Source organism: Lithobates pipiens, unplaced genomic scaffold (genome assembly GCF_037356315.1).
Source record: "Lithobates pipiens isolate NorthernLeopardFrog02 unplaced genomic scaffold, aLitPip1_a1.2 Scaffold_27, whole genome shotgun sequence".
Lineage (NCBI taxonomy): Eukaryota > Metazoa > Chordata > Amphibia > Anura > Ranidae > Lithobates > Lithobates pipiens.
Window position 1 is genome coordinate 18871565 of NW_027507788.1, and position 17199 is coordinate 18888763.

Here is a 17199-nt window from a genome sequence, read left to right on the forward strand (position 1 = left end):
CAGACAAGCACATCTAAAGATGTCTTGGGATTAACTGAGAAAGGAAGCAGAAAGTCACAGGAACCATCACATGTGAAGCACATCCATCTTAGCAATGCTGGCACAATGGTGGCATACTATTCTGCATATTAGATGCCAAAGACAAAAGTCCATAGCGGCTGGGTGGAGTTGGGAACTGCCAAAATCTACATGTTGAAGTTTCTGGGAAATATAAAAATAAGTGACTGGGCGAGTTGATTGGCCAACAACCCCTCAAAACAGAAAGGGAAGCTTTACTGAGAGATCAGGGCCAGGCAATGTGGGTAATGTTGACTTTTCCTTCCAAAAATGTCAACTGCCTGGCTCGCCCAAAGCTTCAATGCTATCAGACCCAAAACAAATATGCACATCAAGAATTGTGATCTCACTGCCTGCCTGCTGCATGTTGAAACCAGAGGTTAGCAATGGAGACAGAGACAACGCCAGGACAGATTCCTCGAAGATGCAAGCAGACGGTGCACTGGCTCATGGTGTCTTCCCAACACCCGAACACAGCATAGAGGAAGAAGATGAAAAGCCGGCAACTCATTCATCTGAATGTAGACATTTTAATATTGCAGGTGGAGTACAGAAAATACAGCAGCTTATGCGTTTCAGCTTTTAGCCTTAACCATAGCTACAGCCTGGATATGATTAAGGCTAACAGCCGAAACACGTAAGCTGCTGTATTTTTTTACTCCACCTGCAATAATAACAATTCGACATTTGGATGAACGAATTTTTGGCTTGAGCAATGAGAACCTCTTTTATTCTCTCAGTACCAGTTTCCTTAAGCCTTGTACACACGGTCGGAGAATCCGTCGGAATGCGTCTTATCAGACCGTGTCGTCGGATAATCCGACTGTGTGTGGTATGCATTGGAGTGATTCCGTCCGAATCTCCGTCGGACCCAATTTTCCAACATGTTGGAAATATTTTCCGACCAACTGGTTTGATCGGACATACTCCGATCATGTGTAGAGAATTTTGATCGGACCAAGTGCCATGCATGCTCAGATCAAATTCCTACATCAAAGCTATTGGCTACTAGTCCCATCGTAACGAAATTACGTCATCACGTTCTGAATGATCGGATTTTTCGACAACTTAGTCCGACCGTGTGTATGCAACACTTTCGGACAAGATCCGACGGGCAAAATCCGACGGATTTGGTTGGCAGAATGTCCGACCGTGTGTACAGGGGCTAAGTATGTCATTTTTGGATGGAATGACATATACTAATACGTTACTAATATTGAAATTCTTTTATTTTTTCAGCTGCTTTACAAAATCACAAGCAGTCCATGCTGAAAAAGAATGTTAAGATTCAGGGGAAGCGGGACACTTCCTATACTTGCTGTGAGATGTTGGAGATCCGATACACAGAACTATTTATCACCGATGAAGATCCTGTAGGGTTGTCGGGAGAACATGAGTATTTTGTGTTGGCCAACCGAAGAGCGCGTATCTACGAACATAACAAGCATCAAAAAATCAATCTTGCAGACATTTTCTCCTCCCTGGAAGGAGGATCTAGTGGTCCAAAGAAGGTTCTGGTCACTGGGATAGCTGGGATTGGAAAGACATCCGCCATGCAAAGACTTTTGCACGAGTGGGCAATTGGGAAAGCCTTCAACAACATAATTTGTGCTGTTAATTTTGTCTTCCGGGAGCTGAGTTTGTTAGAAGGACCCCTAAGTCTTCTTGACCTAATAAAAAAGGACCATCCTCTACTGAATGATATTTCTGAGGAGCTCTGTAAGCAACCCCAGGGATTGATGGTGGTCCTTGATGGGCTGGATGAATTTACTCATCCATTAAATGAAGGGACTTTGGTGAAACGGCTCAGTGATCCAGCACCTATAAAAGATTTGATTTACAGCCTATTAAAAGGCTCTCTTCTGCCAGGAGCATCTGTTGTGGTGACCAGTAGACCACGGCCATACCTTCCTTTAGAGACTTTCGATCGAAAAGTTGTTATCTTAGGCTTTGAGGAAAGCCAAGTGAAGGAGTTTTGTTTCAGGATCTTTAGAGAAGAAGTATTATCAGAGGAAGTTTTTCAGTATATTATGAAAAATGATACTATTTCAGGACTTTGCTTCATTCCTCTATATTGTTTTATCATTTGTTCTGTGCTGGGTCCTTTCTTTCAGAAGAAATCGTTGCGCCTCGATGATCCTCCAGAGACTATCACTGAGGTTTACCGTTCCTATCTTTGCACCCTCTTGCATTTTAGAGACAATTCATCAGAAGAGGAGAATGAAACAGGGGTGCCCATTGTACTTTGCTGTCCACCCATTGCATCTTCTATGAAAGAGACCTTTTACCAGCTTGGAAATCTAGCTTACCATTGTTTGCTGGAAGGCAAGATCTTATTGAGTAAAGCTGATTTGCAAAAATTTGGTTTTGACAATGTCAAAGTGCCAGACACCTTTATGGACAGAATACTTGTCCGTGTGGATGGGGAAACCAAGTCTGAAAGGTTTGCCTTCTTCCATATGACTATTCAAGAGTTCTTTGCTGCTCTCTATTGTGTCATGTGTATCGGTTCCTCTTCAGAGGAGCTCTTCCAGTGCCTTGATCTCTGGTGTTTTGGATCTTCTCCTGCAAAACCAGTCCCAAGTCAACTCCTATCCACCACCATGAAATCTATGATTGCAAATCGTTGGGAAAACCTACAAATGTTCACAAGATTTTTCATGGGTCTTCTGTGTTATAGGATGGAAGGAAAACTGAAGGGACTGGTAGGTAAATTAGAAAATGAGCTTCTGGAACCTTTGGCCAACTGGTTTATAGAGAAATTAAGGTATGAAGTTAACCAGAAACTGCTGAACCTCTTGCACTGCCTGAGGGAACTACAACAAGAGTCCGTCGTGAAAGCGGTTGCACCCATGATAGATGAGGTCAACTTATTCAAGGTGATATTGAATCGTGCGGACTGTGCCACCCTGAGCTATGTGCTGCAACACTCCAATGGCAGACTGAGAACCTTTAACCTTGGCTATACAAATATTGGCATCCAGGGGTTGAAAAGGCTTCAACCTGTTCTTCATCGTTGCCAAACACTATAGTAAGTACAATGCTCAGTCCTTTTTAGGTTTTGATTGCAATGTTGAATACATGTGACAGAATTTAAAGTTCTTTAGTTTTAGTCGTATTTTAGTCATCTGAATTGTTTTTGTTTTAGTCGTATTTTAGTCAACTAAAATCTCAAGTACATTTTAGTTAGCTAAAATCTCTAGTACTCACCTGAAGTCCTGCTTTCCTTGGAGCTATCTCTGTCTGTTAAAGCCCCAGCCCCCTGACTCTATTGGCAAGCTGTATTGGCTGAGAGATGCACGCTCCCTCTTTTTGTCTGTTGCCTTGGAGTTCTGGAACAATGCCTTGCAAAACACAGAAGAGAAACTCCTCCATTGGATTTGTATCTGGCTGGATGTTACATGGTGAGTGTTTCCCCTCCCAGTAAGGAGGTAACAGTGCTTAGCACTGTCTAAAATAACAGCCTCCCCAGACTGTCCAGTTGATTACCCTCATTCCTATTTACTTCCCCATCCCCACTTGCAGGTCATCCCTCCATCCTCAAAGTATAATGCACCGTGCCCTATGCACTCCCTCACTCCCATTTACTTCCCCATACCCACTTGCAGATCACCTCCCCATCCCCAAAATATAATGCACCCTGCCCTGTGCACTCCCTTACTACCATTTACTTCCCCATCCCCACTTGCAGATCACCTCCCCATCCCCAAAATATAATGCACCCTGCCTTGTGCACTCCCTCACTCCCATTTACTTCTCAATCCCCACTTGCAGATCACCTCCCCATCCCCAAATTATAATGCACCCTGCCTTGTGCACTCCTTCACCCCCATTTACTTCCTCATCCCCACTTGCAGTTCACCTCTCCATCCCCAAAATATAAAGCACCCTGCCTTGTGCACTCCCTCATCCCCATTTACTTCCCCATCCCCACTTGCAGGTCACCTCTCCATCCCCAAAATATAATGCACCATGCCCTGTGCACTCCTTCACTCCCATTTACTTCCCCATCCCCACTTGCAGGTCACATCCCCAAATGATATTTGCACCCTGCATTGTGCACTCCCTCACTCCCATTTACTTCCCCATCCCCACTTACAGGTCACCTCCCCATCCCCAAAGTATAATGCACCCTGCCCTGTGCACTCCCTCAACCCCATTTAATTCCCCATCCACACTTTCAGGTCACCTCCCCACCCCAAAGTATAATGAAACCTGCCCTGTGCACTCACTCACCCCCATTTACTTCCCTATGCCACTTGCAGGTCACCTCCCCATCCCCAAAGTATAATTCACCCTGCCCTGTGCACTCCCTCAACCCCATTTAATTCCCCATCCCCACTTGCAGATCCCTTCCCCAAATGATATATGCACCCTGCCTTGTGCACTCCCTCACCCTCATTTAATTCCCCATCCCCACTTGCAGGTCACCTCCGCAAAGTATAAGACCCCTTTCACACCAAGGGCATTTTGCAGGTGCTATAGCGTTAGAAATAGCGCCTGCAATCCGCCCTGAAACTGCCCTCCATCACATCAGAGGTCCCACACATCACATCTGAAGCCCCCGCTACATCAGAGGTTCCCCATCACATCAGAGGTCCCCCCATCACATCAGAGGTGCCCCCATTACATCAGAGGTCCCTCATCACATTAGAGGTCCCCATCACATCAGATCTCCTCCATCACATCAGAGGTCCCCCTTCACATCAGAGCTCCCCCATCACATCAGATCTCCTCCATCAAATCAGAGGTCCCCCATCACATCAGAGCTCCCCCATCACAACAGAGCCCCCCCCATCACATCAGACCCCCCCTTCACATCAGAGCTCCCCCATCACATCAGAGGTCCCCATCACATCAGAGGTCCCCATTCACATCAGAGATCCCTCCGTCACATCAGAGGTCCCCCACGTCACATCTGAAGCCCCCATCACATCAGATATCCCTCCATCACATCAGAGGTCCCCTCCATCCTATCAGATATTCCCCCTTCACTTTAGAGGTCCCCCATCAAATCAGAGCTCCCCCAATCACATCAGCGGTCCCCCACTAAATCAGAGGTTCCCCCATCACATCAGAGGTCCCCATTACATCAGAGGTCCCCATTTCACATCAGAAGTCCCTCATCACATCAGAGGTCCCCATATCACATCAGAGGTCCCTCATCACATCCAAGGTCCCCATCACATCAGAGCTTCCCCTTCACATCAGAGGTCCCCCATCACATCAAAGGTCCATCACATCAGAGGCCCCCCCATCACATCAGAGATCCCCTATCACATCAGATCTTCATCACATCAGAGGTCCCCCATCACATCAGAGGTCCCCATCACATCAGAGCTCCACCATCACATCAGAGGTCCACCTTCACCTCAGAGCTCCCCCTTCACATTAGAGCTCCCCCATCACATCAGAGCTCAACCATCACATCAGAGGTCCCCTTCACATCAGAGCTCCCCCATCACATCAGAGCTCAACCATCACATCAGAGGTCCCCCTTCACATCAGAGCCTCCCCATCACATCAGAGCCTCCCCATCACATCAAAGCCCCCCTTCACATCAGAGCTCCCCCATCACATCAGAGGTCCCCCTTCACATCAGAGCTCCCCCATCACATCAGAGCTCAACCATCACATCAGAGGTCCCCCTTCACATCAGAGCTCCCCCATCACATCAGAGGTCTCCATTCACATCAGATCTCCCCCATCACATCAGAGCACAACCATTACATCAGAGGCCCCCCTTCACATCAGAGCCCCCCCATCACATCAAAGCCCCCCTTCACATCAGAGCTCCCCCATCACATCAGAGGTCCCCCTTCACATCAGAGCTCCCCCATCACATCAGAGCTCAACCATCACATCAGAGGTCCCCCTTCACATCAGAGCTCCCCCATCACATCAGAGGTCTCCATTCACATCAGATCTCCCCCATCACATCAGAGCACAACCATTACATCAGAGGCCCCCCTTCACATCAGATCTCCCCCATCACATCAAAGGCCTCCCCCATCACATCAGAGGCCCCCCATTATATCCAAGTCCCCCCTACATGTCAAAGTCCCCTCATGACAGGGCAGCACAGTGGTGTAGTGGTTAGCACTTTCACCTAGCAGCAGTAGGGTTGCTGGTCCAAATCCCGACCACGACTTAATCTGCCTGGAGTTTGCATGTTCTCCCTCTGCCTGCTTGGGTTTCCTCCCACACTCCAAAGACATGCTGGTAGGTTAATTAGACCCTGTATAAAAAAATTGGCCAAAATATGTGTTTGCAAGCACGTCAGGACCCTATGGGATAAAGGACAGCGCTATACTGCAGATGGACATCGGCAGCAAAAGTGCCCTAAGGCGATTCAGTTCACATAGGTAGCGCTATACAATTCATTCATTCATGACATCAAAGTTCTCCCTACACACCATAGGATTACCTAAAAACAAGAGCACACATGACATAAAAGTAACCCCATGACAGAGTTCCCCCATCACCACAGAGTACCCTAATCACATCAGAGTCCCCCAATCACACAGCTACCCTTCATTACAAGCCATTTCCATTAAACAGTCTCCTCTTAACATAATTTCCCTATATTTTGGCCCCAGCAGAGGGTGGCAGGTGAATAAGGTGAACTTCTGTCCTTACCTGAATGCTGGGGGACAGTCCTGCATGCCACTTGACCTGGATCAGTGTCATGCATTGTCATGGTCCAGGTAGGCCAATCGGCAAAACACCAAAGCAATGACATTGGTTGTTATAGTGCTGGTGGCTGTCGCACCATGGCAAGCCTTGAAGCTGATCCAGGGCAAACTGAGTCCCGTGCTTGCCCTGTGAGAACCCAAATGACTCCCTGGATGAAAAACACTGCCATAGAGCATTGAAGGGTTTTGCATCAAAAATTTGTTGGCATGTCCAATTTTTAGGATGTTTTGTTAGATTGATAGCCCAATATAGCCAAATGGTCATAACCCCACCAATGTAAATGTCTACGATGTACCCTGTGTGAAGTATAGCTGAACATTTTCTCTCTTCTTTGACAACCCTCTTGAAGTCTTTAAAAAGATCCTGTCACCAGGTCACTCAAGTATAAAAAGCATGAAATATCCGCATTTGTAGGCAAAATTATTAGCAGCAACTTCAACTATTTTTTGGGTTGAAACCATTGGTGGCAGATGGATGTGGACAACTAAAATCTATGAAATTATTTAAAAAGAAAGACCTGCAAGGTTTCTTTAAATAAAAGCAGGTTGGTTTCTCAATGGTTGCTGTGGGTTATTGCACTGTTGCGGTCTGTTGGTATTTCTGGTTGTTAGCACGTACAAGCATATACTGCATGTAGCAATGAGTACTCCATATGAGCCAATAACCTTTTTTATTACTATGTAGCCTGCGCTATAACTCATTGGATAAAGAGGCCGCAGAGATGGAGGCGGATGTGCTAAAGTCACCCTCGTGTCAAGTAAAAAGTCTTCTGTGAGTCATAACGTCAATATCTAGACGCTCTTCTAAGTATTGCCTACTTCATTTCTTGACCATTTATCGTCCACTTAAAGGGAATTTGTCACAAGTATAGCCAGGGGATGTGAATTGGAAAAGGCTCAATTTATTGTTCCTTGGAAAAGAATGGAATTATATTACAGCTGGACAACCACAGTGTAGACAAAGGATAAAGTGGACCTGTGTTGTTGCCTATGAAAGGCAAAGCAACACGTCCACTTTAAAATACACCATATGGACCATCACACCTGTCCACTATATGACCGACATTATAAGGACAACCCTCCAAATGACCGAGTTCAGGTGTTTCCAGCTAAGGCCGCGTACACACGGGCGGACTGTTCGCCCAACCTTGTCCGCTGAACAGTGTTTGGGCGGACAGTCCGCTCGTGTGTGGGCTTTCAGCGGACAGTTTCAGCGGACAGTTGGACGGACAAAGTCTTTCGGAAATTCCGAAAAACTGTCCGCTGAAACTGTGTTTGAGCGAACAGTCCGCCCGTGTGTGGGCTTGTCCGCTGTACTTTCGAAATGAGCGGACTGTTCCCGCTCGGAAAGTCCGCCCATTTCGAGCGCGTGTACAGGTAGACGGGGCCCGCGAAGGAGACGTCGCGGGCTCCGCCGCCTGGAATGGGCTTAAAGGGGAACCCCAACGCCGAAAAAAATCGGCGTGGGGGTTCCCCCCAAGTCCACACCAGACCCTTGTCCGAGCACGCTACCCGGCCGGCCAGGAAAGGGGGGTGAGCGAGCGCGCCCCCCCTCCTGAGCCGTACCAGGCCGCGTGCCCTCAACATGGGGGGTGCCTTGGGGAAGGGGGGGCCGCGCGGCCCCCCCACCCCAAAGCACCTTGTCCCCATGTTGATGAGGACAAGGGCCTCTTCCCGACAACCCTGGCCGTTGGTTGTCGGGGTCTGCGGGCGGGGGGCTTATCGGAATCCGGGAGCCCCCTTTAAGAAGGGGGCCCCGGATACCGGCCTCCCACCCTATGTGAATGAGTATGGGGTACAATGTACCCCTACCCATTCACCTGTGAACTAAAGTACAATAAAAAACACAACACAGAGAAAAAATATTTTATTGCACAGCTCCGGGGGTCTTCGGGGGTCTTCTCGCCGGACTCCTCCGCTATGTGTGTGTAGCTCTTTTGCTAGCGGAGGAGTCCGGCTTTCTTCCTCCCCGCCGCCGGCCTCTTCTCCCGACTTCGGGGGTCTTGTCCCCCTCTTCGGTTCTTCTGCCGGGCCACCGCGCCTTCTTGTAGCTCTTTTACAGGCGGTGGCCCGGTCTTCTGTCGCCGCTGTCGTCGCCGCCGCCGCCGCCGCCGCCTTCCGTTCTTGTTCTTCTTGTTCTTCTTCTTCTCCTGGAGATGTTGACTCGACGAGCTCTCCGGCCGGAATGCCAGGGACACGCTCCGCTGCCACTTATATAGTGACAATGGGGCGGTGTCACATGGTATATGTCACATGGGTTGGTCACATGGTGACCCCGCCCCCTTACGATGTCATAGTCCCCATGTGACATCAACCCATGTGACCAACCCATGTGACATATACCATGTGACACCGCCCCATTGTCACTATATAAGTGGCAGCGGAGCGTGTCCCTGGCATTCCGGCCGGAGAGCTCGTCGAGTCAACATCTCCAGGAGAAGAAGAAGAACAAGAAGAACAAGAACGGAAGGCGGCGGCGGCGGCGGCGACGACAGCGGCGACAGAAGACCGGGCCACCGCCTGTAAAAGAGCTACAAGAAGGCGCGGTGGCCCGGCAGAAGAACCGAAGGCGGCGACAGAAGAACGGAAGACGGCGACAGAAGACCAGGCCACCGGACCAGGCGCGGTGGCCCGGCAGAAGAACCGAAGAGGGGGACAAGACCCCCGAAGTCGGGAGAAGAGGCCGGCGGCGGGGAGGAAGAAAGCCGGACTCCTCCGCTAGCAAAAGAGCTACACACACATAGCGGAGGAGTCCGGCGAGAAGACCCCCGAAGACCCCCGGAGCTGTGCAATAAAATATTTTTTCTCTGTGTTGTGTTTTTTATTGTACTTTAGTTCACAGGTGAATGGGTAGGGGTACATTGTACCCCATACTCATTCACATAGGGTGGGAGGCCGGTATCCGGGGCCCCCTTCTTAAAGGGGGCTCCCGGATTCCGATAAGCCCCCCGCCCGCAGACCCCGACAACCAACGGCCAGGGTTGTCGGGAAGAGGCCCTTGTCCTCATCAACATGGGGACAAGGTGCTTTGGGGTGGGGGGGCCGCGCGGCCCCCCCTTCCCCAAGGCACCCCCCATGTTGAGGGCACGCGGCCTGGTACGGCTCAGGAGGGGGGGCGCGCTCGCTCGCCCCCCTTTCCTGGCCGGCCGGGTAGCGTGCTCGGACAAGGGTCTGGTGTGGACTTGGGGGGAACCCCCACGCCGATTTTTTTCGGCGTTGGGGTTCCCCTTTAAGCCCATTCCAGGCGGCGGAGCCCGCGACGTCTCCTTCGCGGGCCCCGCCTACCTGTACACGCGCTCGAAATGGGCGGATTTGCCTCCGCCTTACGTGGGCGAGTCCGTTCATTTCAAAAGTTGAGCGAACTGTTTGCCCAACCTTGTTCGTCAAACAGTCCGCTCGTGTGTGGGCAAGTCCGCTCATGCAAATTTTGAGCGGACTGTTTGATGAAACTGTTTGCCGAACAAGGTTGGGCGAACAGTCCGCCCGTGTGTACGCGGCCTAAGTGTATTGTTAATACTACAGCTTAAAAAAGACATTTAGACAATTGTGCTCTTCCAACCTTGTGGTAACAGTTTGGAGAAGGTCCTTCATAAAGACATGGTTTGAAGAGTTTGGTGTGGAGGAACTCAAGTGTCCTGCATAAAGCCCTGACCTCAACCCTACTGAACATGGCAAGCTTCACAAATCCAGCTCCATTAAGACATGGTTTGCTGAGTTTGGTGTGAAAGAACATCATTGTCCTACACAGCGCCCTGACCTCAACCCTACAAACCGTAACTCCTTTGGGATGAACTGGAATGTTTATTGAGATCCAGGTCTTCTCGTTCAACATCAGTACCTAACCTCACAAATGTTCTTATGGCTGAATGGAGGCAGTTATAGCCTGAAAAGGGGGCCAATTCAAAATGAATGCCCATGGTTTTGGAATATGATGTCCATCAGGTTTATATAGGTGTGACTGATCAGGTACAAACTTTTGGCCTTATAGTACAGGGGCCTCCAAAATTTCTAAGCCAAGGGCAGGTTTACTGTCCTTCAGACTTTAGGGGGGGGGGGGGGGGGGGCTGGACTAGTGGGAATAGAAAATGTCCTGGTGTCCATTATGTATAAACAATTGGTGTCAGTGGGAGGAATTGTGCCCCATTGTTGGTATCAATATAAGGAATTCTGACACATGGTTGGTGTCAATGGAAGGAATTCTGCCTCGTTGTTAGTGTCAATAGAAGGAATTCTGTCCCATTGTTAGTGTCGGTGGAAGGAATAGTGCCCTATTGTTGGTGTCAGTGGAAGGAAGTCTGCCCCATTGTTGGTGTCAGTGGAAGGAATTCTACCCCATCATTGATGTCAATAGAAGGAATTCAGCTCCATCGTTGGTGTCAATGGAAAGAATTCTGCCCTATTGTTAGTATCAGTGGGAGGAACCATGCCCCATCATTTGTGTCAATGGAAGAAATTCTGTCCCATCGTTGGTGTCAATGGATGGTTTAGTGCCTCAAGGGCCCCCCAGGCTGCAGTTTGGAGACCACTGATATAGTGTATACGGCAAGGTTATGCCAATATGCATGCTGTGAAAATCATCCAGCAAATACCTTTACTGGTCTACTGGACAGATCTACTGTAGTGGGAGCAGGAGCCTTACATTCGTCAAATGCTTGATTTCTGGGGTTTTGGATCTGAAGACTTTTCCATTTTTTTATGTGTTTTTGATGTGCTTTCAATGCACTCCAATTGAAGTCTTTGGGGCTAAAAAACACCAAAAGAAGCACCTACACATTGTATAGGTATGAAAAGGCCTCATGGACAACTATGGTATTCCTCTTGTCCAGGCTACAGTAAATACCACTTCACAAATGTGTTATCCATTGCGCTTTGACCATCGTGTGACAATGCATGACATAAGGAATCCCATTATTGTGTATGGGGCCCATTCACACCTGTGCGACTTGGAAAAAAGATGCTTCTTTTGGCATGAGATAGAACATTTTAGGGCCCATAGACTTCAACAGAAGTGCCTGAAAAATACACGAAAAGCATGAAAAACACATGAAAATGTAGACTAAGTGTACACTAAGCCCCTGTACACACGGTCGGAGATTTCCACAACCAAATCCGTCGGATTTTGCCCGTCGGATCTTGTCCGAAACTGTTGCATACACACGGTCGGACAAAGTTGGTGAAAAATCCGATCTTTCAGAACGTGATGACGTAATTTCGTTACGATGGGACTACATTCAGGCTAGTAGCCAATAGCTTTGATGTAGGAATTTGATCTGAGCATGCGTGGCACTTGGTCCGATCAAAATTCTCTACACATGATCGGAGTATGTCCGATCGGCCCAGTTGGTCGGGAAATATTTCCAACATGTTGGAAAATTGGGTCCGACGGATATTCCGACGGAATCAGTCCGATGCATACCACACACAGTCGGATTATCCGGCGACACGGTCCGATAGGACACATTCCGACGGATTCTCCGACCGTGTGTACAAGGGCTAAGACATACATTGGTAACTTAGTGTACAGTCTTGGTATGGTTCTGTACTGGGACATAGTAACTCCCATGTGTATCTGATCTGAACAGCTTTAAGCGCTGGTCATATCTCCGGCATCTGTGCTGCTCATCAAAGCCTGGTATGCAATGTGAAAATAGAAGGATGCAGCACTGCTAACAACTGATGCTAGCGTTCAGATGAAGAGTGCCCTCAGCCTGGTTTCCTCCCAGGCCCAGCCCACTGACACGTTTTGCCCCACTCACAGGGCTTGGTCATAGAGGTCCTCTGTGACTTAGCCTCGTGGGTGGGTGAAGCATGTCAGAAGGCATGGCCTGGGCTGAGGCCGCTCTTCATCTGAATTTACACAACAGCTGTTAGGAGTGCTGCATCCTTCTATTTTCGCATCGCATACCGGGCTTCGATGAAAACTCCCGTGCAGGGTTACATTATACTGGCCTGACAATCAAGAAGGCTGAAGATTCAGAACCCATAAAAAGAGCAGGTAAAGAGAGGGAAGCTTTGGTAATGGAGGCTGAACATGGGCTGGAAGAAATCACTTTGTTGGGCAAGTCTGTGCATACTATGGCAAAAAGCTCCTGGGGGCCCAAAATGTTGCATTTCCTCTGGCGGTTCACCTCTGCTTTGAAGATACTGTTCTCCTTTTAAACTGCATAACTGAGCAATAAAGGAGAAGTCAGTGTGAAATTGTCTCTGTTTTGGCCTTGCAGGATGTGTGGTAACAGCATCGGCTCAGAAGGTGTGCGTTGCCTATGGGATGCATTAAGACATAACCAGACCCTGGAGGAGCTCTATGTAGACATAACCGGGATCACAGACAGCGGATTGGACAACTTACTGCCCAGCTTGGCCAACAATAGGACTCTGCGCCTGCTGACGTGAGTACCCTTCTCTGTAGATACAATCTACTTAGTTGGTTATAATAGCCCCATCTCTATAGACTGCTCAGTTTTTTACAATGGAACACAGCTGGGCGATTATGCCCATTAGGGACACAGATAGCAAAAAAAAAAAAAACCTGACAGAGGCTCCAACGATGGACCACGGAATGCAAAATATAATCAGATACAAGTTCAGCTTTATACAAAAGTTTTGGCTGCAGTTGAGCTTTAAAGGTGCAAGCTCTGGACATCCCGATCCTTTGTTCAGTACATGCAGGGCCATCCCTACCATGGGACCCAGACGCCGCTTTGAGAGGGGCGGCAAATTGCCGGCTCTCTCGTAAAAAGCAATCCTATCGCTGGATTGCTTTTACAAGTGGCTGGAGGGGCTTTCCCGGGATCCGCAGCTTCCCCGGGATCTCCTGTCCCACCGGTAGTCCTGATTGACCAGCCAGCGCTTCATAGAGGCAAACAGAGACCAGATTGGCTCTGTTTGCCTCTATGATATAAGAACCCAGAAGCGATGAGCATACTTCACTTGACAATAGACAGGGCTCTTTACACAGGGAAAAAAAATCTCTCTGTTTCTTATCCCTGCAAAGCAAGGATAGGAAACAAATAGATCTTTAGTAAAAAGCAGCACACATTACACAAATTAACACTTGTTAGGCACACATTTAACCCTGTGATTGCCATAGATGTTAACCCCTTCCCAGCCAGTGTCATTAGTACAGTGACAGAATATAGTATTAGCACTGATCACTGCATTAGTGTCACTGGTGATGTCAGTGGCAGTTAGCCAGTTTTCACTCTGTCAGTTAGTTTCAGATTGTCTGCCGCACTATCGCAATCTTCCATAATAAATTGCTGATCACCGGCATTAGTAGTGTAGCGGCCATAACCCTCGATGGGGCGACCTTGACTTTTTCGGTTTACCGGCTACCTGCGCTTGGCTTGTTCTTCCAGGTCTAGGGGTTCCCAGGGTTAGTACCCAACGACTTTGGATGCTGACACCATAAAAGTCCTTTAGAAAAGTTTTTATTTGCAGGGGTAACATCCAACAAACACAGTCTCGTATGGGAACAGAGGGCAAGGGTGAAAAAACTCAGGCACTTAGAACTGCTAATCTTTAGAAAGTCTCCAATGCAGCCCAGAGTGTAGCCACTCGCAGCTGGGCGCTTCAAAGCTGAACAAATCTCTAGCCAGAGATTATGGCAGTCAGCACCTTAATCCAGAACTTGCAAAGTCTCTGACCTTGAACAAATTTGCAACCGAAAGTGAACAGGAACCTTTCCTCAGTACCTAGAACATTCTCTGTCTCCTTGGCAGTACTGGAAAAGCATGGATTCGCTAGTGTCCTTGACAACCCAGCAACCAGGTGCATCATGGGATACCAGCTTGTTGGCCCTCCCCTGAAGAGTCCTCCCCCGATCGCTTACACGAGCTGCGGTGCCCCTCCAAGTTGAGAGCACACCCGGACGCCTTGAATCCTCCCTCAGTTACTGCACCTCGGACCAGTTGGTTCCGAGACTTGGGAACAGATGGATCCTTGCCCCAGACCATGCGGGTCTAATGGGGCTAGTCAAACTGACCATGTTGCGGAGCGGCACTCGCTCCCGTGACCCCTCGCGGGGCTACTCCGGTCTAGATTAAGGAACAGGCAGCTCTCGCCTAACGAACGAACCCCGAACACGTGACTTCAGCCTCTTAAGGGGCCAGACGCACCCACTGATTGGCTCCGGGGAACGCTGATACCCAAAGCGTCCAACCAGGCCTGGTTCTGGTCCTGTCATGTGCACCTAACTGTACACATGACCAGGCAGAACCCTAACACAGCCCAGCCAAACTGAGGCCAGAGTTAAACCTGCACAATCAACCCTCAGAACCCCTTCACTGTTCTGAGGAAAAACGAAATTTGTACATAGCAAACACATTGTCAAAAGTGTCGCCGCTAAAGAAGTATAAAAAAATAAATAAATACAAATTCCAGTATATATCCCATAGTTTGTAGACGTTATTACTTTCATGTAAAACAATCAATATAAACTACTTATTTAAAGCGGTAGTAAACCCGCTGAGGTTTTTTTTTTTCTGACCTGCAAGGGAAAAGGCATAATGAGCTAGTATGCACCGCATACTAGCTCATTATGAAATACTTACCTTAGAACAAGGCCCCGACATCTCGCCCGATCCACGCCGAGGGAGCTGACATGTTCCCTCTGCGTTTCTTTCGGGGTATCGCGGCTCCGGCTCTGTGAGTGGCCAGAGCCGCGATATCGTCACTCTCACGCATGCGCATGGGAGATTTCTTCCTGGCAGGGTCCGGCGTCTGCCGGACTTCCAGCCGAAAATCCCCTGTGCGCATGCACCGCTGCAGTCGGCGGCGCATTGCGAGGGGAATATCTCCTAAACCGTACAGGTTTAGGATATTTTTTTTTTATTATAGGCTTACCTGTAGGTAGAAGTTGTAAAAAAGACTATACAACCACTTTAACAAAGACATGTAGCAGAATACATTTTAATGAAAAAGGATGAAGAAATTAAATTTTTTTATTGGACATATTTTATAGCAGAAAATAAAAAAAATATATTTTTTTTTTTCTAAATTTTCTGTCTTTTTTTGTTTATATAATAAAAAATAAAAACCCAGTGGTGATTAAATACCACTAAAAGAAACCTCTATTTGTGTGGAAAAAAATTATATCAATTAAATTTGGGCGCAGTGGTGCAGTTATAGTAGCGCAGTGCTGAATAGCAAAAAATGGCCTGGTCATGAAGGGTTTAAAACCTTCCGGAGATGAGGTGGTTAAAAGCCATCTCCACCCAAAGCAGATATTTTTTCTCTGAATTTCGCACTGATGGATCTATTATCCATTGCTTTAGTTTTGTTTTTATATAACAGCGACTTTAGTGACAAGACCCCAATATCTGACTTTGCAATGCATGAAAAATTCAATCAGAAGAATATATACTGTATACAACATATTTTAATAATAGAGAATACTATTTACAGAATGCTGGCATGTAATGGCTGTTCAACCTTTTTTCTTTTCTCCAAAGGATTGTGGGAAACAAGCTAAGTGAGCGAGGGAAGGAAGTGCTACTGGAATTGCAGAGGCGATTGCCCAATCTGAAGATCCTCAGCAGCTTCATGGGGGACATGGGGCTCCTGCAGGCTTACCTGGACTGGGTGCAGGAACTGAGAGAAAACCCCCAGCAGATGGAGTCTGTAAAACATGCCGACGCATTTCGCAATATTCTGTCCGAATTGAGGAAGGAGGATTCTAGGGAGAGGCCCAATGAGGTGAAAGAGAGGGCCAAACAACTGGAGAGAGAGATACATCAACTTCTGGAAGCCTGTAAAGATGTTGGATGATGGAGCTACGAAGCCAATCAGATTAAAGATTCTTGTTAATGGAATTCATAGATGATCACGCACTTTCATGAATTATTCAATAGCTTATACCACAAAAACCACACAGTCTTATTGTACAGTGATGTCGGACTCAGAAGCCAATTAACTGCAACGTGCTTACATACAAAAAAATGCCATTGGATGCATACATAGTGATGATGATCCAGGATTGCATATGGGTGCACTTAGGCTTGACAATTCAAGTTTGCAAGTTTGTGCATTTATACAAGCATAACCATTCAAGATCACATTTAAGATCATATTTGGGTGACCTTATTATACAGGTGTGGCCATTAAAGATCAAAATTGGGTTCTCCTATTGGGTTCTTGGGGATGAATCAGGATCCCATTTGGGCGCCCTTATTTACTGTAGGTGTGACCATCCAAGATAATATTTTAGGTGTCCTCATAGAGGTATGATCATTCAATATCTAATTCGAGAGTGTCAGGTCACCTAGAGCCCAGGTGACAGATGCACACCGTAAGGCTTAGGAGTGCGCGGCAAGGTTGTGGACCCTACGGATGACTGCTGCGGACGGGGGTCAAGGTGATAGGAAGGCAGGGCCTCCAGAACACCAAGATGGATCCCACCGGGGTTAGAGCGTAAGATTCCCTGGGGCGCGGAGTCTAAGAGCCAGCA

The 17199-nt window shown here is 47.9% G+C and overlaps 1 protein-coding gene across 1 annotated transcript in view; it reads left to right on the top strand.

Annotated features, from left to right (window-relative positions):
- LOC143933615 (NACHT, LRR and PYD domains-containing protein 3-like) overlaps positions 1-16869 on the top strand; it is a 44314-nt gene extending 27445 nt beyond the window's left edge. The window contains exons 6-9 of the mRNA XM_077456564.1: positions 1297-3088; positions 7438-7524; positions 12974-13141; positions 16205-16869. Of these exons, the coding sequence (XP_077312690.1) occupies positions 1297-3088; positions 7438-7524; positions 12974-13141; positions 16205-16520 (2363 nt within the window). The 3' untranslated portion in view covers positions 16521-16869. The remainder of the gene's footprint in view (positions 1-1296; positions 3089-7437; positions 7525-12973; positions 13142-16204) is intronic.
- The last annotated feature ends 330 nt before the right edge of the window (positions 16870-17199 follow it).